The sequence below is a fragment of the Hippoglossus hippoglossus genome, chromosome 21 (genome assembly GCF_009819705.1).
Source record: "Hippoglossus hippoglossus isolate fHipHip1 chromosome 21, fHipHip1.pri, whole genome shotgun sequence".
Taxonomy (NCBI): Eukaryota; Metazoa; Chordata; class Actinopteri; order Pleuronectiformes; family Pleuronectidae; genus Hippoglossus; species Hippoglossus hippoglossus.
Genome location: NC_047171.1, coordinates 12,710,548 through 12,731,874, shown reverse-complemented (window position 1 = coordinate 12,731,874; position 21,327 = coordinate 12,710,548). Strand labels below are relative to the sequence as shown.

Here is a 21,327-nt window from a genome sequence, read left to right as displayed (position 1 = left end):
CATTTGTCTACATACTTTTCCCGCACAGATATATGGTCACTTTGAGCTTTGCACACTGAGACAAAATCAATATATATTTTGAGTTCAAGTGACTGATCAAAAGTTTAAGAAATTCCCTTAAGCAATCTTGAGATTTCACATTTTGAGGCCACCGTGACCACCAAAATCGAATCAGTGAGTCCAAGTGTAGTGTACCAGACGTAGTGAAATTCCCTATGGGCAGTCCTACTACATCAAATTCACAGGGATGCAAAGTCACAAAGACCTTGAACTTTGACCGCCAGACCAAAAGCTAAACAGGTTCCTCTTTGAGTCCAAGTGAACATTATAAGCCGATCTTTAGATATCACGATCAAGAAAAACAAACGTACTACGAGAGGCCACCGTGACCTTGACCTTTGGCTACCAAGATCAAGTGGTTTAATCCTTGAGTCCAAACAATGGTTTGTGCCAAATGTGAAATGATTCATTCACGATGTTAGAGATATCACCTTCACAAGGCAAAATATTTGCTGTGTGAGGTCACTGAGACCTTTCACCACCAAAATCTAATCATTTCTTCCTTGAGTCCAAGTGAATATTTGTACTAAATTTGAAGAAATTCCCTCAAGTCATTCTTGAAATATCGTGTTCATGAGAATGGGACGGACGGACAGACAGACAACCCTTAAACATGATGCCTCCAGCTCCTGGCGGCATGAAAATCTGTATCCATGGCTACCAGTGCCCCCTCATTACTACACCAGTTCTGAGGAAGTTTTAGAGCATGGTGTCTTCACATTGGAAAAGTGATATCAAGTAAACCAGACAGCATTCATACTAAATACAGCAGAATTCTGAGTGTGCTGTCAGTGCATATTCTCCCATAACGCAGTGTGCAATTCTATTTGTGGACTATAATAGTAACTGTTGACCTATTTTAATCTATCCATCAATAAATCTACTAATTCCAGAAATCTGTTTGTGGAACGCAAAGAGATAAAAAGAAAAGATAACTGGATATATTACCGGCTTCACACTTGGCATGTGTATTGTTAAGGGTCAAATGAAGCACATTGTCGAATTTGGTGCGATTTGGACACATGCTTTATATCGAGCTGAATTAGAGCTTTGATCAAGTTGTTAACTTGGGTCTGAAGATTGTGTCTTTTGCTTAACAGACATCTGAAATAACCGAAATGCGATTTATGAAAAAAATAAGAGCAGCTTGGTAAATCATTCAACCTTGTACATAAGCCACATGCGTGATCAGAAGTGAAGCGGGTTCGTCTTTTGAAAAACTGACTGTAAACTCTTCTCTCCAGATAAACCAGGTAGGATGAACACAAACTTTTCTAACTTCACTCTGCACCATCAACTGTTTATTAAAGACGCTGCACACAACGTCTAGCATGCAATATTGTAGTGTTGTTTGAAGAGGACTCAAAAATGACAAGGAACAATTCTGACAGGGGGTCTGGAGTGATTCAAAAAAGTAGTTATACTTAAAATCATTAAAAATATCTATTATTCACAATATGGAAGGGGGAGATAAAGCAGATCGTTAAGATCTACAGCATTTTCAATATTTAATTACTGCACTTCTGCAGTTTCAGATAGGCTCATTCCAAACAGGCATGTTAAGAACAGGCACTGGACTAGTTAGTGTAATGCTGGAAGCTGAATGTTTGCGATATTAATTGCATTGTTTATAATTATATCAGTATTAACAGAATATCAAAACAATAGATTAAAATCCAAATTGAGCATTTTAATCATTCTACACCGTAGTTGAGTACTTGAAACCAACTTGCACAAAACACAATTATACAAACTGATTTTATATTGTACTTACAGCATCATAATCACATTTCTTCTTTCAAAACAGAAACGCAAAAAAAGAAAGAAAAGACAATCCAGAGATATCACAAAATCAGTTAACAGTTGTGGATGCACAACAAAAAAGAGATGAATATATTTGACCTATTGATGTCAGGTCTAAGCACACATGCAAGTAGTTTTGAGTGGGCTCTTCCTGACTAACTGTGTAGTGAAAATAACTTGAACGGCAGGCATTTCCCAAATTTGGAAGAGGGTAGTCATCCCCAAAACCAACTGCCTTAAATAATATTAAAACAAATTTTAGTACAAAATGTCATCAGGGGAAAAGAGTTTGAGGATCTGTGTAGTAAAATCTCAAATGATCAAATTTTTTACAGCCTGAAATCAGAGCTTTTGATATGCCAAAACATAATTAACCAAGTAATCCAAAATTGACCCCAAAAAACATAAAACAGTAAAAAAAAAAAAATGAAACAGCTTCAACCCAAATTCCTCTGATCATGTACAATTAAAATAAAATCTGGTACTAATTCTAGTTTCTTTTTCAGTCTCCAGTCCTCTTTTAAACGGCCGTGCAGCTTCAGCTAACCATCAAAAGTGATATATAATGAATTCACAATCCCCATTCAGAGCCAAACAGTTCAGCCAAATTTCATGTAATGCCTCAGTTTGTAATTTTAAGTAGTTAAATGTTTACCGTTCTGTTTATTGTTTGACTCTTCTGCTCTCTTGTTTACCGCTTAAAATGGGGAATTCCGGTATTTTTGAATCTGGACCGTATGTTTATAAATGAAAGGTTACAAACATTTTTGGAATCGGTCCAATAGATCCCCTCCACTTCTTTGCAAAGAGTGTGACAAGATTACACATGTGCTAAACAAGAAGTCTCATGAGACTTGGGTTGCTGCAGCAAGACGGAAGTAGAACTGTGAGTGAGCGTTGGAGAGAGGAGTTTATATTTTACTGAAACTATAATGGCTGAATCCTTTCCTGATGTGGACTATGTCGATTCAGCATTTGACTTGAAGGCCGTCCCCACTTGTTACCGACTCCCTACTTACAATTTAAGCTTAGGGTCAACCCACCGGACCGGTTAGAAAGGTTTTTGTGAGTACCATTCATTTACACTACCACATATATAAACAGGAACCTGGTAAAAAAAAACAACAGAATTCCCCCTTAGGGCCTGTCCTACTTTCAAAAGTGTTTTGAAAATAATTTTCCACACTGTTTTTAAGTTCTCCTGAACATTTTTTTGCAATGAATGAGGAATGCGAATATGTTCCACTGTAGTTAAAAAGCTGCATGTGTCTATAAAATGGAGACAAACCAGAAATCTGTTCCTTCAGGCTACTGTCACGGGTCAGTCGCTGTCAGAGCTGGAGCTTGAACTCGATTTGTTCCTCTTGCTGTCCTTTCTGTCTTTGCCTTTTGTACTATCAGGTCTTGGTCTGGATCTATCTGGACTTCTTCTGTCTTTAGATTTAGATTTACTTTTTGGTCTTGTTTTGGACTCTGGTCTCTTTCGACTTTTACTTTTCTCATTTCTGTCACTCTCGGAGCTGCTGCTACGTCTTCTCCGGTGACTGGCAGCTGCTTTGTCTTTTCTATGAGATGATTGGTCCTTGCTGTGATCACTCTTATTACTCTTACTTCTGGAGCGCCTGCTTCTGTGAGAGTCTTTAGTCTTATTCCTGTCTGGACTTCTTGTACGACGTTCCCTATCCCTGGATGTTCCTCTCCTCTTGTTCTCTCTTTCATTGGTGCGTTGTCTTTCCTTACTCCTGCTATGTTCCCTGCCCCTCTCTCCGTCTTTCTCTCGTTTTTCTTCTTTGTCTTTTGAGGGTGAAGATCCATGTCTATCCCTGTTTTTGCTACTCGATCTATGTCCATCTTTTGAGGTTGTTCTTTCCTTGCTTTTTGACTTTTCTCTAGTTCCCTCACCATTTCTTCCTTTTGGGTCCTCTTTATGTTTTTTGTCAGACTCGTGGCTCTTGTTTTTATCTTTACTACGATCAGATTCGGATTCTTTTTCTTTCTTATCACTGTTTCGGTTTTTGCTCCTTGAGCGACCTCTCCTGTCATCACTTTTGTGCTTGTGACCCTTATCTCTGCTTTTTGACCTTCTACTCTTCTCTCTGCTTTTACTACGACTTGGAGATTTATCTTGTTTCTTTGCCTTGTGTTTGCTATGCTTCTCATCCTCAGCTGTTTCTTCCTCTTTGCTTTTGGATCTATGTGACCGACTTTTCTTGTCTTTTTTACCCTCAGCGGTTTTTTCATGCTTCGTGCTGGAGGCTCGTCGCTCTCTTCTTGGTGCTTTAGCAGCGTCATCCTTGGCTTCATTCATATCACCTCTGCAAAAGAAAAAAATGCAGAACATATGTTACTGACAGAACAACTGACATCAGGCAGCATTATGCTTTCAGTAATGTGAAAAATAACATTACTTTAATGACACTGATAACACTTGAAACATACAAGTATCCTGATTCAGGATGAAGTGTGAATCTGCCACGACTGCAGGTGCAGCCTGTTAAGCTTTTAATATTTAGATTTGAAATTTCGTTTTACAAATTCCTTTCACAATTAACACAATAACTCACAATATGAATATTCAATGTAAAGTTGCGTCAAGGGTATATTTAGCTAATATTACACTTATTTCATTGTCTTCCAACTGCATGTCATGCAATCACGATCGAGTGATCAGACCTACAGTAAAAGTTAGGTTAGCTCAATCAGCCGAAGTTTGTTTTAAAACTGTCCACAAGCATCCAAAGTCACTGCATCTTACCTGTCTCCCTTAATCCAGCGCTCTCCAGTGACTGCTCTCATCCTCTGACGCTGCAGCTCTTGACGCCAGTGTGGAGGAGTTTCACTTCTCCGAAAACGGTCTCTGGACCTTGAACGAGAGTGGGACGGTGTGCGGTACCTCTGGATTGGAGAAATGACACATCAATTACTTCCTCTTCGATAAACACACTAAAACGATGGCTCAATAGAATGAACGGTGACAAGATTTTGGTCCACCTACCCTAGGACCTCTGCCTTTAATTTTCCTGCCAGATCTTGTCATCACCAGTCTTCTGTTGTATGCTGACTGAGAATTATATGTTGTGCTAGAACTGGAAAAGAGGTAATAAGTATTAATTGACAGAGCCAATTAAATGCTACAAAGAGATTATATTATATAATAAATGCCTGTGAGGCAGACTAACCTCTCTCTCTGCCTTTCGTCTTTATGTCTCTGATCCTTTTCAGCCACCTCATTCGACTTTTGGGCGGCCTGTGGACTTCTTCTCATGAGGAATCGGTTCTCTGGGATGGGCGGGATTTCTTCAGGACGTACAGTAGATGTTACCGTCTCCTCTTGTTCCTTCTCTTCAGCACTTTCAGCTTCTGACCTAGAAAACCCATTGTGGCTCAGTATAAAGACACCAAGTACTGTTTACACTGCACACAGTGAAAATGTGAAAAACTCATTAGGTACCTTTTCTTGTCCTTCTTCTTCTGTTTCTTTTTTAGCTTCTTTGCCTTTTTTTTTCCGCTTCTTGGATTCTTTCTCGGACTCTTCAGAGTCAGAGGAGGAATCTGAGGAGCTTTCAGAGTCGCTGGAGCTACTGCTAGAACTGGAGACTCTCGCTCTCTTTTTTTCATCCTTCTTGGCTGCAAATAAGTAAAAGTGTGTCATACCACAACTGCTTTATAAAATCTAAAAAGTGTGTCTCCTCAGACAATAACAGGAGAATAAGTTGAAGTTTTAAACTCATTTTGAAAATGCTTTGCACAAACAAACCTTTAGATTTAGGGACCAGCTCTCCGCAGTTCAAAACTTTCACGTCTGAATATGGTCTGCTGTTAGGATCTGTTTTCTGGTTCTCCATGGTTTGAACCACCTCTTGGCCAGAGATCACATGACCAAAAACCACATGGACTCTGAGAAAGTGAAGTGGTGTTGAATTTAAACTGTGAGACATTTAGTGTACATTGAGCACTATGCAATCAAATAGACTTTCAAATGACAGTCAAGCAGCCATTACCCGTCCAGATGCGGTGAAGGTTTTGTTGTTCTGATGTGTCACAGCACGCCATTCAAAAGACAAAAGCAAATCATTATTATGAAGGCTTAGAGATGACAGAATGATACAAAAATAAACTATAAACACTGCTTACATGAAAAACTGGGATCCATTTGTATCTTTGCCTCTATTGGCCATAGACAGGAGGTAATCCTTGTTGTGTTTAACAGCGAAGCTTTCATCTGGGGGAAAAGGAGAAGATTGTACTGTCACCTTGAAGCCAACGTCGATTTGGATAACAACTGACAGCTGATAGTGGCCTCTTTACCTTCAAAAAAGCCTCCATAGATGGATTCACCTCCTTTTCCATTGCCTAAAATGTGAAAGAAAGAATAGGTAAAGGAGCTGAAGCAAAAAATAAATAAATACAAATTTGAGAATTTTGAAACTTGTATTGATTTCTGGATACTCAAGACAGAGGCTGATAATAGCTTTATTGCTGCTTTCATTATAAGATGCTGCCACCATCTGCATACGATATCTAGGAGGTAAAACCTGAGAGCACACTTTCCCATAGCTTTTGCTGTAGATTGACAGGCACCATCCAAGAAATGTAACAAAATATCACAGCCATGCAGATCACAACAACTGGGATTGGTCCTTCTGATGTCTATGGCTCTATCCCTCCTGTCTTTTGTGCTTTGTGGTAATTTTATAGTAACAGTTGTTTCATATTTATCAGCTTCAACTACAACACGATCTATTCAGTTTCAGTCGCCATTGTTTGAAGTAAACAGTGGTATAGAAGCTCTCTCTGCAATCTGCGTTTTGATGGTGTAATTGCTAAGCAACAAAAACACTAGTTCACAAATCGGCAAAATGCTGTAGGCCACAGTGTAGACACTGTGTTGATCCTGTGTAGAAATATAAACCAGGCAAGACAGTCAGGAACTGCATCCTTGCATGTGTCACATTTGTTCTCAACGAAGTACACCATTCACGAGTGTCAACATTTATTAACTCACCTTCACTGAAGTCTCCCCCTTGAATCATGAAGTCTTTTACAACACGGTGGAACAGACATCCTTTGTAGTGCAGAGGTTTCTGAGTTCCTTTACCGACGCCTTTCTCACCTGGAGGTCACATCAGCAATTATCATTATTCCAGGTGTGATCAGAGAAAAAGTGCTGCTGGAATATTCTTGGCGAGGAAATTACATATTCACCTGTGCAGAGGCATCTGAAGTTCTCACATGTTTTGGGACAGATGTCTGAAAACAACTCCACCACAACTCTGCCAACTGAGAGGAGACACCGGGTTAGAATGGTTTACTTGTGTTTTAACTGAGGTGAAACCCTGTACTCTAGTTGTCTTTGTATTGTATGCACCCAGCTACAACTAATGCAGTCTAAGGCCCCTTTCAGACCTGGTATTAACAACTATTATGAGAGATTCAAACACAAGTGGACAGTTCCAAGTACAGTATGTCAGTTCACAGCTGGCATAAGAATGTAACTCTATATGTCTCCTGTGACCAATTCTGATCGGATCTCCCGTAACCCCTTTATATGCAAATATTGAGGTTGTTTTTTTTATTTTTAGCCAATCTGACTATACAGATGTTTCCGTTGTCAATGTGTGTTTGTGTGTGTGTGTGTAAGTAACAGAGAGGAAAATCAGAGTCAGGAGAGGCTGAGTGAATCATTGCGCTGCACACAGTTCCACCATGCAGGAGGATTTTACCCATTTGGAAAAAAAGGAGAAATAATCTCAGGATGCACAGTTGAATTTAGAGCTGACCACTTATGACCAGATCACTCAGGACAAATGTTAATGTCAGCCCGGAACAGTGTGTAATACAACATCCCTGAAATGAATCCTCCCTTAAGGGAGGTTATAATGTTCAGGTAAAATATTAGAGGGATTCCTAATCCTACTTTATGGCCAACCCATAGGCTGTAGTTTGTGGTGCCGTATTCTAATGCACTACACTGAGACTTGTTTTCAAATAGTATTTTGTACACCACCTTCATACAATTCATATTTAGTAGAGGTGTTAATTGCAATGCAAATGTCTAAATTCTTGGATGGATGGCGACACGGACAACTCTGCATCGAACAATCTTTCATAGACTTACTGTTGTCTGATTTTCTTAAGTGAAACCCTAATTTAGTAAATTACAGCACACTTGTTATAACAGTAACAGTCTATCTACCTTTTAAAGCACTTCCTAAATAAAAAAAAGGCACTGATTGAATTAATTGATGAAAAAGCCACCATGTGCAGTAATAGAGAAGATAAAATAATATATAGAAAATTGAGGATGTGATACATTGAAATACAACGAGATACATTGTTGTGCATTCAGCTCTGAATCACTCCTCTCTAGAGGTGAATCAAAGCAGACATTGATAATCCTCATGGAGTTTGGACTGTCCTTAGAAGACTGCGTTCGTATTGCAGAGGTTTCCCCGGTGACCTCGCAGGTGAGCGAGCGCATCAGAGAGTGAGGTGAGTTTCGATTCTTACCGAGCACATTACTGATGCCAACATCGAAGAAGCACCGTGTGCGCGGAGCCTTGATCCCCATTATAACCTGAACTGATCAAAAACCTGCGGGTGAGAGACACAGATCACAAAGATGAGTGACAACAGGATGCACGAGTTAAGGAACACAGTGAAAATCTTGGTTGGTTGAAGAGTTACCGAAACCCACTTATCACAATAATAAACGACGCTGGTGTTGACTGTAAATCAGAGGTGTCCAACATGGCAGGTTAACAGGGCAAACGTCGCTAAAACAGCAGAATTATAAACAAAATTACGAGAGCTAATGTTTATACTCGTAAGCTAACGTTAGCTAGCTAGCGTTACATTATAAAGTGTTGTGTTTAAAGTGTCCCCGTTTACACGCTCAAATCGCGGGTTCACGTCTCTCTACCCAGCGCCAGGCCTGGTGTTAGCATTAGCACGCTCACCTAGCCTCAGCACACACAACATGTAGGGGGCAGAGCACAGCACAACACGGACGGTCTCGGTGTATTAACCGCACACAGAGGTCGCCATGATAAGGATAATGTTAAACCACAGCACCTGCGGAGGAAAGGAATCGGTCCATACAGCGAGCGGCTCCTCACAAGCGACGAAAATGAAGTTTCATTCAGCGTTGAGCTCAGGGTTTCTAAAGATGGCGCGTCAACGTCTGTGGAGGCGCGTGCGCACGTTGGCTCGGCCGAGAGGTTTGGTGCCCCGAGTCTTACCTGTCAGGCACAATCTCGTTTTTTGGCTGCTTAAAGGGATAGTTCACCCCAAAAATTAAAATTCACTCATTATCTACTTACCCTTATGCCGATGGAGGGGTGGGTGAAGTGTTTGAGTCCATTTACATTTACTTTTAGCCTAAATGTCCTGTTATCCTCCTCTGGAACCGCGTTCACGTTCGCGGACACCCACTGCACACAAGCTGTTACTGCTTGTATCTGCCTTGACCTTGCTGTTGGTTGGTTTTGGTACTACCCTATATGGAAATTACTTCAGTTCTGTATCTTCGACAACTCTATTCATAAAAAAAAATATTTTGTACATACATGCACCATTTGTGATACTATGATGACAAATGTTTAACTTAATATTATTATTATTTTTATTTTATTTCATATTGGCTAAACTTTCTGGTCATTATACCAAATTCAGAGATTAAAAAGATAAACTTTTTGTTATTCACAATACAGGTTCAGTACAGGTTTTCATAAGTCACATTAATGTAGTTTATTAATATGAAGGTTTTGTTTAAAATGTATGAATTGTCAAAAAATATTTTAGCCAATAAATGCAAACAGATTCATATCGATGTGGCATGAGGTTGCATCTAGTGCCTGGGAAAATAGGTCATTTTACAGATTTCATACAAAGGGAAATCACTGGTATTCAAGCAAAGTATTAAAGTTTATGTTCGGAAATTGACAGTTGCCTTCATTCTCCAGGATGAAGGAGCTGCAGCCTGAAAGACAAAACCCAGGGTTGAAAACTCTCCTACGTCACTGGCTACGGAAGTGTTTCACTGTAGCACACATGCTAGGTGATTTTGACTTTGAATGAGCGATTTTAGTGAGACTCTTGTGTTTTTGCCTCATCTATAATGTCTGTATCTGTATAACCTGCAGAGACACCGCTCAGAACAGGGCGAGCAGGGGTGGTCCGGTCCTTTCAGTCATCTGAGCTGATTGTTTCTTCATCCACGTGAAGACCTCGTTGCAAAACTGAAGTGAGCTGCTGTCAGTGGCTGTCCACTCCAGTCCACACCAGAGGAAAGTCACAGGAAGTGTCTGAGTGGGTCTGTCTCCTCAAGCTTCAGAGCAGGTGAGATCCTCTGAACTCAGAGAGATCTGACATGTCAGGTGTTTGTCTCTTTAATGTTATAGAACCAGAGACAATGTTAGAAATTGTGATTCAGATGAAAACAATGTGTGTTGTTGTGTTTTTTCTCAGTTGGTAGAGGTCCTTCAAGGTGCAGCTAACATCTACCAGCTCCACACTGAGATTTGATGGGAGTGATACCAGACTGCTGACCCTGCTTGTCAGTTTGACGTGGAAGGTGGTGGTGGACACCGTTGGCACAATGAAGACCCCAGTCTACACTTAACCCGGAGCCCCAGGCCTGTGATCATGTTTCGCCTCCGGCGTGTGACCTCCTGCCTCCGTAGGCTCCTCCACGGGGGTACGGGGAACCGGGACCAGGTTCTGGAGCAGCTGAGGGTCTGCTCGGCCGAGGATCAGGTGTTGGACATGGTGGGCAAGAACAAGGCCAAGCTCACGGTGAGCCATGTGAGCTGTGCTGTGGGGATGCTGTGGCAGTTCCAGAGGGAGAAACCTCAGCTGCTCAGGACCGTGGAGCTCATCAGGACCCACCCACAGTTCCTCACCCTCCGGGTTTTGGCTGAGAACAAAATCGCTCTAATGGATGATTTCATCCTGGTGGACATGCTTTATAATTTCCTCAGGTACCTGAACACACAGACACCATTATCTTAAAGAGTATCTATCTGAATTATGAAACTGTATTATTGTTTGTCCTGCAGGCTGAATGTGGACCCACATGACTCCCTTATACAACAGTTGGTTTCTGAAGCATGGCTCAGAATAGACAGGTATGATTATATTACATTATTTTGTTATTTTATGTTTGTTTTTAGGCAATAGTTGCCTAATAACTAATAGTTTTTAGGCAACTATTACTTTCATCACTGAATAATCTAGTATTAATACGTATTTTCTTCACTTAATCGTGTGATTGTTTAGTCTATAAGATGCCAGACAATTGTGAAAATCTTCCATCATTATATCCCAGAGCCAAGTAGTGATGTCATCACCTGTCTTCCAACCTACAGTCCTGAACCCTAATATATAAAATCTGCAATAAAACAGCGAAAAGCGCTTGATTTTAGGACTGGGCAATAACAGTAAATACCACAGCATAATTTTAATCAATTGTAATTTAACAAAAATTCGATAGATAGATAGATAGATAGATAGATAGATAGATAGATGTGCATATATGTTTTTTCTATTTATAAAGAGCTCAAAACTACAACCTTCTCTTAGGAGAAAAAAATCTTAAAAGAAATAACAATATCACATTTATCTTGATTACATTTTGGCCATGTTACCCAGCCCTTGCTGTTCTTCACATTACAGAACCTGCAAGTGTCTGAATTTTGATGTTAATGAGATGTTACAAATGTTTATTTTTCAGATTTCAAATGGGTTCCCTGTCCAAGTTTGCCATTTGTCTCAGTGATCAGCACCTTCAACACAGTCCTCTCATGGGTCACATCACCAGTATTGTGGATCAGAGGTTGTCGTCCATTGATGATGCCAGGTTGGTTTCTTAGACAAAAATCGGAAAAAAATCGGACAAATTAACCATCCCCTTAAATCATCGTCATGCTGCACTAAATTGCAGACACTCATAGATATCGATCCCCTTAATATGCCTGATTCTTTTCATCGAGGTCTGTGCATTAATTCTTAAGAAATTCCGAAAAATTTGGGAAAATCTTGCAATGTTCAAGAAAGTTAAAAAAAAAATTAGTTCCAAAGGTTAATGGGTTATTTCTTGGCTCATAAACTATCCTTCAACCAGTAAAATCAGTTAGGTAGGTTTTGTGTAATCCTGCTAAGAGACAGACTATGAAAACTTCCTCGGTGGATTAATCTGAATCATCTTAATGTGTGTATTTACTCTGGCATCGTTTTCTCAGGATCCTCACGACACTCATGATAAGCACATCATCCCTGGTGTCTACCCGGCTGCGGGACGCCTTCGTCAGCAAAGCAGATGAACTCCTGGACACTATGGATCCCTCTAATTACAATAACCCTCGCAGAGTGGTGCAGTTCCTCCGCAACATGAAGTATAGCCATCGCCCCCTGCTGGAGAAGTGCAACCAGATCCTGTTGTCCAGCATTCCCCGGCTGGACGCAGAGAATATCAGCATCATCATGGGGCTGTATCAGGCCCTGCAGTTCAACAACTGTGACTTCAGGCTCGCTGTGAAGCAAAGACTGGTCGAACTGATTGATTCCAGCACTGATCCTTTCTCCTTCTCGAAACTGTTTGTGGCGCTGACTCCCATGGCCAGTCTGGAGATCCGAGAAGGGTTAGTATCATTATAAGTGGAGTAAGAGCGCAGTGGAAATCCAACCCCTTCACTTCACAGCAGTCCTCGAGTGTCACCCGTCTGCTTTGTGCTTTCCATCCTTTCAGGCTGGAGAACACGGCCTTCCTGTTGGCGGATGAGCTCAGTGCACAGCAGGCTCTGGCTGTAGCTGAAGCACTCGAGGAAATTCAGAGCAGGAACCTCAGCTTACTGAACAAGTGAGTTTATATGTCTGCCTTATAGCACCTGGATAGGATATATGAAAAAAATTAAAGATTGTACGTTTTTTGTAAAAAAGATTGTACGTTGCTTTTTATTTTTGATCACACAATCGACCTCAGCAGATGAAGCTTCCCTGCTGTCATGTAATTGGACACGTTCACGTTTTTTCGCTGCTACATTTGCGTATATGTGACTGAAACAAGTAACATTTAAAACTGTAAAACCTCCCACTCAGGTTATAGCTTGTTTACTTTTCTTTAAAAATCTAATTTCAGGGATCTTTATCACGATGTTGTGTATTTTATGTAAAGAATCATCAGATTTTTAAAATATGTTACATATTTTGTGAATTTTTTAAAGTATATTAAAGCTTAAATATTTTATTGCTTTATTTTACAGAATTGCATCAGTGGTCCAGAGGAACCTTCATGTGTATAAACCAGTGGAAGTGGCCAGAATCACACAAGCCCTTTATCTGTTGCAGTACCAGAACCCTGAATTCTTCACGAAACTAAGAAGGATTTTGGTCAAGTAGGTTTTTCTTTAAGCCATTCTTTGTCAACACTGTGATTGAACAAAAACACTAATGACACTTCACATCTGCAGCTTTTTGCTGAACAGCGTGTTCCCCCACGAGGTGACCATGCTGACCCGCGTCCTGTCCATGCTGCCCAGCCCGCGGCTCGAAGAGGCCGTGAAGTCGCGCGTGGAGGCAGTGGTGACGCAGTGCAGCCTCAACGACCTCAACACCATCTCTTTTGCCGTCGCCAAGTGGGTACGGAACGATCCGTCCTACCGCCACGGCACTCCCAGCAAGTACGTCCGCCTGCTGCAGACTCTGAACCGCTGCGGCCACGAGAGGCTGCAGACCACCGACCGGCTCGACCTGCTGCTCGAGGAGCTGAAGTACGTGTCAGGGGAGTGGTTTGAAGAAATGCTGCTGCAGGAGACGATGGTCACGCTGCAGAGAATGATGGACCAGATGAACTGGACCAGTGTGCCGGAGTTGGCTTTCTTTTTAACCAGGATGAATCACCTCTGCCCTCCGCTCATGGACCGAATCGCCAGTGTGGCCATTAAAGAGATTGACAAGGTGCTTCAAGGACCATCACACCACATTAAATCCGTAATAACTGATTTTATATTAACTTTACATTTCCTGTGTCATTTTAAAGATTCACTACTCAGCAACATACGCCACCCTGCTCCCCTTCTCTGTCCTGAGTTATGATCCTCCACAAGCAGACGAGTTGTATGACGTGTGCATTCAGCGTTTCACTCCTCATATCAGTAAGTGAATATTGGGATTATGGACTTTTATTTGTCCTTATTTAAAGCTCACACTAACACCAACTTTTTGTGTATTCGCAGGCTCCTTTGACCCACATCTGCTGGTTCTCCTGGCGTACTCGCTGGCTGTGGCTGACTCTTTCCCTGAAGAACTCATCAGAGAAATCTTCAGTATTGACTTTCTGGGAAAACTGGATTCCCAACTAGAAAGTATGTGCCCAGTTGGTGATTTTCAACTTTTTTCAAACAGACGTTTAATAGACACACTAATGGAGAAGGGAAGGGGTGAAGGGGTATGGGTGGGTCGTTTCAGTTGTAATGTTTCACTCAGGATCTGTTTGAAAATATTAAATGTTGGGGATCTTGCATTTCTTTGCAAGACCCCCATGTTTGAGCTCCTTGAAGACGTTTCACCTTTCATCATCACTTCTTCAGTTCTAGCTGACTGCTGGGACTCCCAGGTATTTAAATTGTAGGGTCGTTAGGAGTGGTTGAGGTTACCTGAGAGGCTGGACCCACCCTGCTGTTGTTTCACTGGGAGTTGTTGTGGGTCGTTGAGAGTTGTTGACCCACCCGCCCCCTGTGAGCCATGTGTCCTCAGGTGTGAATTGCAGTGAAACTTCCTGGAGATGGAAGTCAGGACTGTGTTGTATGTGGCTGATAGATAGTGTCTTAAACCTCCTCCTCTGTTCAGAGATGCTATTATAACAATCCCTTTTGTAGATAGAGGGTCTAGTGTTCTGTCCAGTTCTGTAGCAAAAGTCGTTGTGTTGGTTCAAAGTCCAACTGCCTTTCCATGACCTCAACAGTCGGGCCGTGAACCTCCCCCCAGAAGTGCTGACCCTCATACAGCAGGGACTTCTGGCAGATGAATTAGGGAACATTTGACTTCAACAAAGTGGGGATTGGCACATTCTGTGCATGAATTTATAATTCTGTTCAACCATTTTCATTGCAACACAACGAAGCAAAGATACTATGACAAATAGTGTCCCACTGAGTTTGGCTAAGGTTACATCCTAAATCTTTTTGCCATACATCCCTAAGTGGGTTCAGAGAAGAGCTATGATGGACTAGTTCTCACTCTTTTTAAGAAATAACTTGAGGTCAGGATGACTAATGGTCAAATAATATAACAGTATTGACACATTTATCCCCATTTTTTGTTCCTCCTTTTTTAATGATGCAGGGTTCATGACGTGTGTGTGAAGTGTCTCTGTTACAGGTTATGGCTACATCCATCATTGTTAACTATGAAATAAAGTCACCTGACCCTTATTTGAATTGTGACAGTCATCCAAACAAGGAGGTCCCTCGTACAAAATTTAAACTTGGACACAAAATGACAAACAATTTGAATGTGTCCTAATAACACTAGCAAAGCTTTTAACCAACAGTGAATTTCAAACAAACTATGCGTTGAAGTTTACATAGGCGATCTATGTCAGGGGCTAAAATACTCCAAATACTCCTTTCCAGGACAATAGAGATCCTTTCCAGGATATTTCATGATATTAATATATTTTCTAGGTTCTTTCAATGATGGGAAAAGTACTGCTTAAATGTTTTAGTTTTCCAGGAACCTTTTAATTACGTCTCCTTGTTCATCTGTGTCAAAATATTCATCTCCAAACCTAAACCCATCCCTCTTTCTCAATAGGACAAGTTTAATTTCTTGTTATATCTTTCAGCTCTGCCTGATTCCCTCAACATGCGGACCCGACTGCGCCTCATGGAGCTCAATCGCGCCGTGTGCCTCGAGTGTCCTGAGTTCCAGGTGCCGTGGTTTCACGAGAGCCACTGCCAGCAGCTGCAAAGGAAAGGTAACGTGGTTGTCTAATAATTTCCAGAGTTGGTGGGTTACAACTTTTCAATTCAAATCAATTTATTCTATCGACTGACTCTCAATCAAAATGTCTTTCTCAGGGAACGGCTCTGTGAGTCCTGTGCAGCAGCAGATCCACAAAATGCTGGGTGAAGTTCTCGGTGGCATTAACTGTGTTCAAGTAGCTGTCGTCACTCCGTATTTTTATACCATAGGTGAGTAGCTTCTGTATAATGAAATTTGCCTGCACTTGGCAACACATCCTTAAGTTGTCCCTCCTAAGAACTTCAATTGAGGTGAATGGTAAATAGTCCAGATTCCTATGATAGAATGGAATGCAGCCATGTCTTTGTATTTTCTTTTAGACTTTGAATGTGTTCTGGACAAACACCTACAGCCACTGCCGTACACCAACCTGAACACACTGCAGATCTCTGACAGAGGGAAGGCTCACTGGGGGGTGAGGTCGCTGGAAAATGACAAGCATGAGCTGCCACCCGGAGCTCAGCGGTAACTAATACAGAACACGGCCCGAAATATCCAACAGGAATAATCACTCAGAAATTCAATGGACACTGTTTTTACTCATCTTTCAGAGTGGCTGTGAACTTCCTTGACTCAAGGTGCTTCTGCAAAAATTCCCACCACATGAAAGGTGAAGCCCTGATGAGAAAACGACACCTTGAGATTCTGGGATATCGTGTTGTTCAGGTGAAAAGACAAATTTCCAGTAGACGTTGCATGAATCGTCTCTTGTACTGGATCTTATTAGTTGCCAGTTTAATGTTGTATAAAACACAGACAATGAAATAATAAGTGTGTGTTTTGATTACAGATCCCTCACTTTGAATGGAACTCCATGGAGCTTTCAACACAGGATGCTTGGAAGGAATATCTAAAGAAGAAAATATTCAGAGAGCTTTCTTTATGAAGCCGTATTTATTGAAGAATGAAAGAAATGTTACATTGAACACTTACAGCATGACTGAAGAGATACCAGTTTTTTTGATATCGTTGACTAATAATCAAGTGCTCCTTATTTTTTGTCAAAGAGCCTAAAATTGACATGAATCTACCTCATTCATGTTAAGAACGGTTGTGTATAATGTGCTTTTGTATTAAATATCTAAAAAAATAAATAAAGTGTGAAGCATTTGTTTTGTTCTATATTTTTAAAGTTTAGTATAATTTATTTTGGAAAGATAATTGTTGGCAATTGAAAGTTTACAGTGTGTTTATAATTCACTGTTATTTGGTATTACTATGCTAGCCCCCCAGCAGCCCTCAAAGAATAAGTGGTATGGATAATTGATAGAGGGACGGTTTTATTATCTGCATTACATCTTTATTATTATTCCTGCTTGCTGCATTCAAAAATGTGGGAGTCAATGTGTAAAGTCACTGTATAGAAACATATAGATAGTTTTTTTTTGTTAGTATGATATATGAATTTGCACAAACATTCCAACATTCATCATTAGCAGACTTCTGACTTGTTATTCTTGTATTAAAAACAGCAATAATGTCTTGAAATATATATGCACAGGGCTTCATGTCCTAAGTAAGGAGACTTAATATTTCACGAGTCGTGTTAAACATGCTAATGCTCATGGACATTTTGTAAAATGGAAGTGAAGGATAAATGTGGTTGAACATAAAACTAACATGTCAGAGTGGGCGATGATTTGCTAATGCCGAAGAGTTAAACTAGACATTTTAGATGAACAGACGAGGAACATTTCCAGATGAACAGGAGATATTTATTTCTATTCAAACCATTTCCTAAAGAAACAACAACTTCTGGTCCAAATAACAGTAACACCTCCATGTTAGACATCCTGATGATGATGAATCATGATCAGAATTTATATTGAAAAAAATACAAGTTACCGGGACGTGTCTGATATGTTAAAGTGACATTTGACCACAGTGAACCATTCTGAGGATGTACTCTTCTACAGCAGAAAACTGAGTGTCCCTGAACTGTTATCACAGTTTAGGCATTCTGGCTGCATTTAGACGCATGGACACACACGATGCTCCGGCTGCGTAACGCATCTCTTTGATCATACCAGTCCACTGTTTCTTGTCATCTTCATACCTGGCAAGGAAGTGAAAAGATGTGAGGAGAGTTGTTACTGTACAAGAAAGTCACCAAAATCGTGTTGATTACCACAATAAAATATGTTGTATAATGCAAGAAAATCCACACTTACTGCCAAATGTCAGTGATTTCAGTGGGTGCACACTCTTTGTTCTCATTCTCCACCACAGCGAAGCCTCCCACAGCGTGGAGCAGCCCACCACAGCTGACCAGGTTGACTGAAGTCCTCTCCTGGGGAAACTCTGTGAAGGGCGACCACCTGCAACACAGTGCACTCAGTTGTAGTAATGTGATACTTTCCCCCTTTATGGTTCTTGATTTTTATCTTCTTTGTGGATTTAAAGCAGTTGCTCCCAACAACTCCCACACAGAACATTCAGATAGATTAAGATAGACAGTTAGAGAAAAAAAAACTATATTTCAGTGACACATTAATCTTATTTTTTCTGTATTTTCTCTAACTTTGGGGTTGGCGATTAAAGATCAGGTGAACTGCAGAGGGGTCACAAACGAAAAAGGTTGGCAACTAAAAAATTTTATGTATATTTGACTGAAATTGATTTGAATGCTATAATTGAAGATAAAAATGTCACAAGAACAAAATATTATAGACATTCAAAGAAGACGTAATCTGCTCATATTCAGATTCACAATTTCAATCTAGGTTATTATTAAGATTTCCATGCTCTGATATTCAGAAAACACATCACTTTCCTCATATACTGTAGCTGCAACTCCTCTGTATATTCTTTACTGAGGACTTTGGGCTGTTTAACTTGACAGACCCAAACCAGACTAACTCCTTTACAGACACACAAAAACCCACCTAACACACTAAAGGAAAGAGAAACTGAAAAAGCATGATGTGTTTACTTTTACGAGGAAATGTTAGAGCGATCCCAAAATCATATCCAAATATAGTGATAAAACACATTGTAAGTTTATAGGGTCCATACTAACTTTAAGAATAAAAGCACATACTTGTTGGTTGCAAAGTCGTAGGCTTCACATGTAGCTGTGAGTCCATCGTCATTGACGCCTGCAGCCACAACGATTCTGCCTTTGTGGATAACTGCTCCGAACATCGATCTGGCCGTCGTCATGGAGGCCACCTCCTTCCACTCTGACCTCTTGTGGTTGTATGCAAACATCTTGTTGGTTGATTTACTTTACGGGTGAGACAAATTGATTCCCATAAGAGTTAGCATACTGTGAAAATCGTGTCATGACTTTATATTTAATGTTCTGGCATTGCGGTCTTACTTGTCATCCGTTTTGCCTCCGATACAGTAAACCAGCCCGTTCTCAGAGACAACACAGTGGCCATGGATCTTTAGGGGCAACTTTTTCGTCTCACTCCATTTCATTTTTCTAAAAAGGGCAGATAAAGTAACAAAGCATAGGTGAATAGAAAATTCTTTTTATAAGAATCCATTGAATTAACATCCAAATGTTTGACGGGCTGAACTTACTCAGTGTCATAGCACAAAACTGTGTCATGTGACTCGTCAGCCTGTAAATCTTTTCCAGCTACAGCAAAGATGAGATTCTCAAACTCCCCCATACCGAAGAGACACCTGGGGGAGGCCATTGGTGGCAGAGCCATCCATTCAGAAGAAAGACTGTCCAACTGGAAGACACATTTTGAGATATTTGTTAAAGTGGATATATTCGAATGAAAATTAAACGTTGTCTTTCAGTCAATACACTCGGTACAAGGACGCAATCCCTGTCTTCTAATGTGTAGTACCGAGTACTGACCGAAAGGGAACATTGGTTATATAAACACATTTTTTCTTACCTGGTAGAAGTAACATTGCAACGGGTTTTCTTTGTCTTCTTCGTCGACAAAGAGTCCTCCCAACACATACAGGTTGTTCTGCTTTGATGTCAGACTGACGTGGTTCCGTGGGATGTGCTCAGCCATCGCAGCGAGTAAGCATTCGTTCTCCTGGCTGTCATAGGCCACGGCAGCAGTGTCACTGATCATCAGCACCATGTCTTTGGCATACATGCCATATCTGCGGCTATTGTTCAGGTAGCCGGGCAACTTTTCCTCCTCTGCTTCCTCACCATCTTCTCCCTTTTTCTTCTCGGGCAGCTTCCCCGCAAAGGCTTCCTTGATGACTTTGATTTTCTTGAGAAGCTCTGGATCTGCCTTGATGAGGTCATCTTTCTCTACCTTTTCCTGGAAGTACTTCTCTGGGAGCAAACGGAAGCGAATGCAATCGAAAGCCTCTCCCAAGGATTTCACATGCTTCTCTTTGTCCTTCCTGATCCACTTCATGACAGTCTCAAACACCACCTCCTCCTTTTCTACGTTTAGTGCATCCGCTCCCATAATAGCAAGGAGTTCAGGAGGAGAAAGCTCTAAGAAATCCTCATACATGGAAATGGTCTCAAACCGATCTGCGATGTAATCACGAGCTGCTATTGCCAATCTGACGGAGTTCAGCATCAGTCCCAGCCTGTAGATGGCGAGGCAGTTTTTCTTTGACAGCTGCTTCTGCAGGTAGTTCACACAGACCGTGAACACCGAGGGGATCTGGAAGCGATTGGCAACAACCAGAATATCCTGCACGTTGTTCTCATTGATGTCTATGTCTGCTGAGTACATGTAGTTCACAATCGCCTCCATAACATTGGGATCCACGTTCTCCAGAACAAACTCAGATTTGTTCACATCCTTGCCATCCTCAGAGAAGTAAAGCTCCCGGAAATAAGGACTACATGCTGCCAGAATGAGCCGGTGGCAGGGGATGCTCCTGTCTCCAACTTTTAAGATACAGTCGATTAACTTGTTCTCATTCAGAAGTTCTTTGAGTCCGTCCTGCAGCAGGGTGCTCTGAAACAGACGCAGATCTTCCTTCATGCCTTGGGGATCCATTCTCTCAGGGCAAGGAGTGGATGAGCAGATGAGTTCTCGACCGACTGTCCCAGCTTGTGAAGACAGAACTATAGGCAGTCAGGTCTGAGGCCACTTCAATATAACTGTGCCCCTCTAAATATAGCCAACCACCCCATTCACAAAGTATTCAGCTTGGCCAAATCGGAGAGCTCACACAGCTGTCACAGAGCAGAAACAACTGTGACGGCCTTGTCACCTTGGTGATTAGTGACAACATTGTTGTACAGGCGAACAGAAATAACCTCTGATCTTTTCATTTGATTCACTCTGGTCTAACTAATAAAAATATATTCTTAAAAGAATTTCAGCAAAGTACATAGTAAAAGCACCACACACTTATTAACACAATGTCAGGACCATGTTCTCTACTGTACAAGATGATGGATATGGTTGGTATTTACCACAATCCAGTGTGTTCTAGGTACTTCTAGATACTAAGTGTGGAGTGCGTCACAATCCTGGACAGGGACAGGGA

The 21,327-nt window shown here is 41.1% G+C and overlaps 3 protein-coding genes and 1 long non-coding RNA gene across 7 annotated transcripts; 1 reads left to right on the top strand and 3 right to left on the bottom strand.

The window, feature by feature from the left end:
- Positions 1–3,016: 3,016 nt before the first annotated feature.
- Positions 3,017–9,091, bottom strand: ppig (peptidylprolyl isomerase G (cyclophilin G)). Its single transcript, XM_034573876.1, is given in 14 exon segments — positions 3,017–4,178; positions 4,619–4,758; positions 4,859–4,949; positions 5,043–5,228; positions 5,315–5,367; positions 5,369–5,490; positions 5,621–5,760; positions 5,865–5,894; positions 5,998–6,085; positions 6,172–6,216; positions 6,869–6,976; positions 7,069–7,143; positions 8,374–8,457; positions 8,938–9,091. Coding segments are annotated over 13 exon segments (2,133 nt in total). The 5' UTR covers positions 8,435–8,457; positions 8,938–9,091; the 3' UTR covers positions 3,017–3,184.
- Positions 9,092–9,853: 762 nt separating this feature from the next.
- Positions 9,854–17,213, top strand: fastkd1 (FAST kinase domains 1). Of its 4 annotated transcripts, XM_034573873.1 has the most exons (16): positions 9,854–9,896; positions 10,008–10,203; positions 10,333–10,844; positions 10,923–10,991; positions 11,597–11,722; positions 12,105–12,503; positions 12,611–12,721; positions 13,125–13,256; positions 13,332–13,818; positions 13,901–14,015; positions 14,097–14,225; positions 15,707–15,838; positions 15,942–16,055; positions 16,206–16,350; positions 16,437–16,551; positions 16,676–17,213. In XM_034573873.1, the coding sequence occupies exons 3-16, from the start codon at positions 10,510–10,512 to the stop codon at positions 16,769–16,771; spliced, it is 2,505 nt and encodes an 834-aa protein (XP_034429764.1). In that variant the 5' UTR covers positions 9,854–9,896; positions 10,008–10,203; positions 10,333–10,509; the 3' UTR covers positions 16,772–17,213. The 4 variants fall into 4 exon arrangements, with proteins under 4 accessions (XP_034429764.1, XP_034429765.1, XP_034429763.1 ...); XM_034573874.1 differs by lacking the exon at positions 9,854–9,896 and having other exon boundaries at positions 9,905–10,203; positions 10,340–10,844; XM_034573872.1 differs by lacking the exon at positions 9,854–9,896 and having other exon boundaries at positions 9,905–10,203.
- Positions 17,214–17,588: 375 nt separating this feature from the next.
- On the bottom strand, positions 17,589–20,911 carry klhl41a (kelch-like family member 41a). Its single transcript, XM_034573877.1, has 6 exons — positions 19,746–20,911; positions 19,417–19,574; positions 19,208–19,315; positions 18,926–19,111; positions 18,057–18,203; positions 17,589–17,941 (listed from the first exon to the last, which is right to left on the bottom strand). The coding sequence occupies exons 1-6, from the start codon at positions 20,829–20,831 to the stop codon at positions 17,830–17,832; spliced, it is 1,797 nt and encodes a 598-aa protein (XP_034429768.1). The 5' UTR covers positions 20,832–20,911; the 3' UTR covers positions 17,589–17,829.
- LOC117754730 lies at positions 18,394–18,915 on the bottom strand. The gene is made up of 2 exons (XR_004612485.1): positions 18,741–18,915; positions 18,394–18,575 (listed from the first exon to the last, which is right to left on the bottom strand). It is a non-coding gene; the product is annotated as an uncharacterized LOC117754730 (long non-coding RNA).
- Positions 20,912–21,327: the final 416 nt, after the last annotated feature.

Bases quoted from the DNA above. Each gene is read 5' to 3' on its own strand.
- fastkd1 (XM_034573873.1), top strand. From the start codon at position 10,510: ATGTTTCGCCTCCGGCGTGTGACCTCCTGCCTCCGTAGGCTCCTCCAC. The intron at 11,723-12,104 runs GTTGGTTTCTTA...TCGTTTTCTCAG, and splicing joins TCGTCCATTGATGATGCCAG to GATCCTCACGACACTCATGA. The intron at 15,839-15,941 runs GTAACGTGGTTG...TGTCTTTCTCAG, and splicing joins CCAGCAGCTGCAAAGGAAAG to GGAACGGCTCTGTGAGTCCT.
- klhl41a (XM_034573877.1), bottom strand. From the start codon at position 20,831: ATGGATCCCCAAGGCATGAAGGAAGATCTGCGTCTGTTTCAGAGCACC. The intron at 19,575-19,745 runs GTAAGAAAAAAT...TGTGTCTTCCAG, and splicing joins TGCAATGTTACTTCTACCAG to TTGGACAGTCTTTCTTCTGA. The intron at 18,204-18,925 runs GTATGTGCTTTT...ACTGTGTTGCAG, and splicing joins TACGACTTTGCAACCAACAA to GTGGTCGCCCTTCACAGAGT.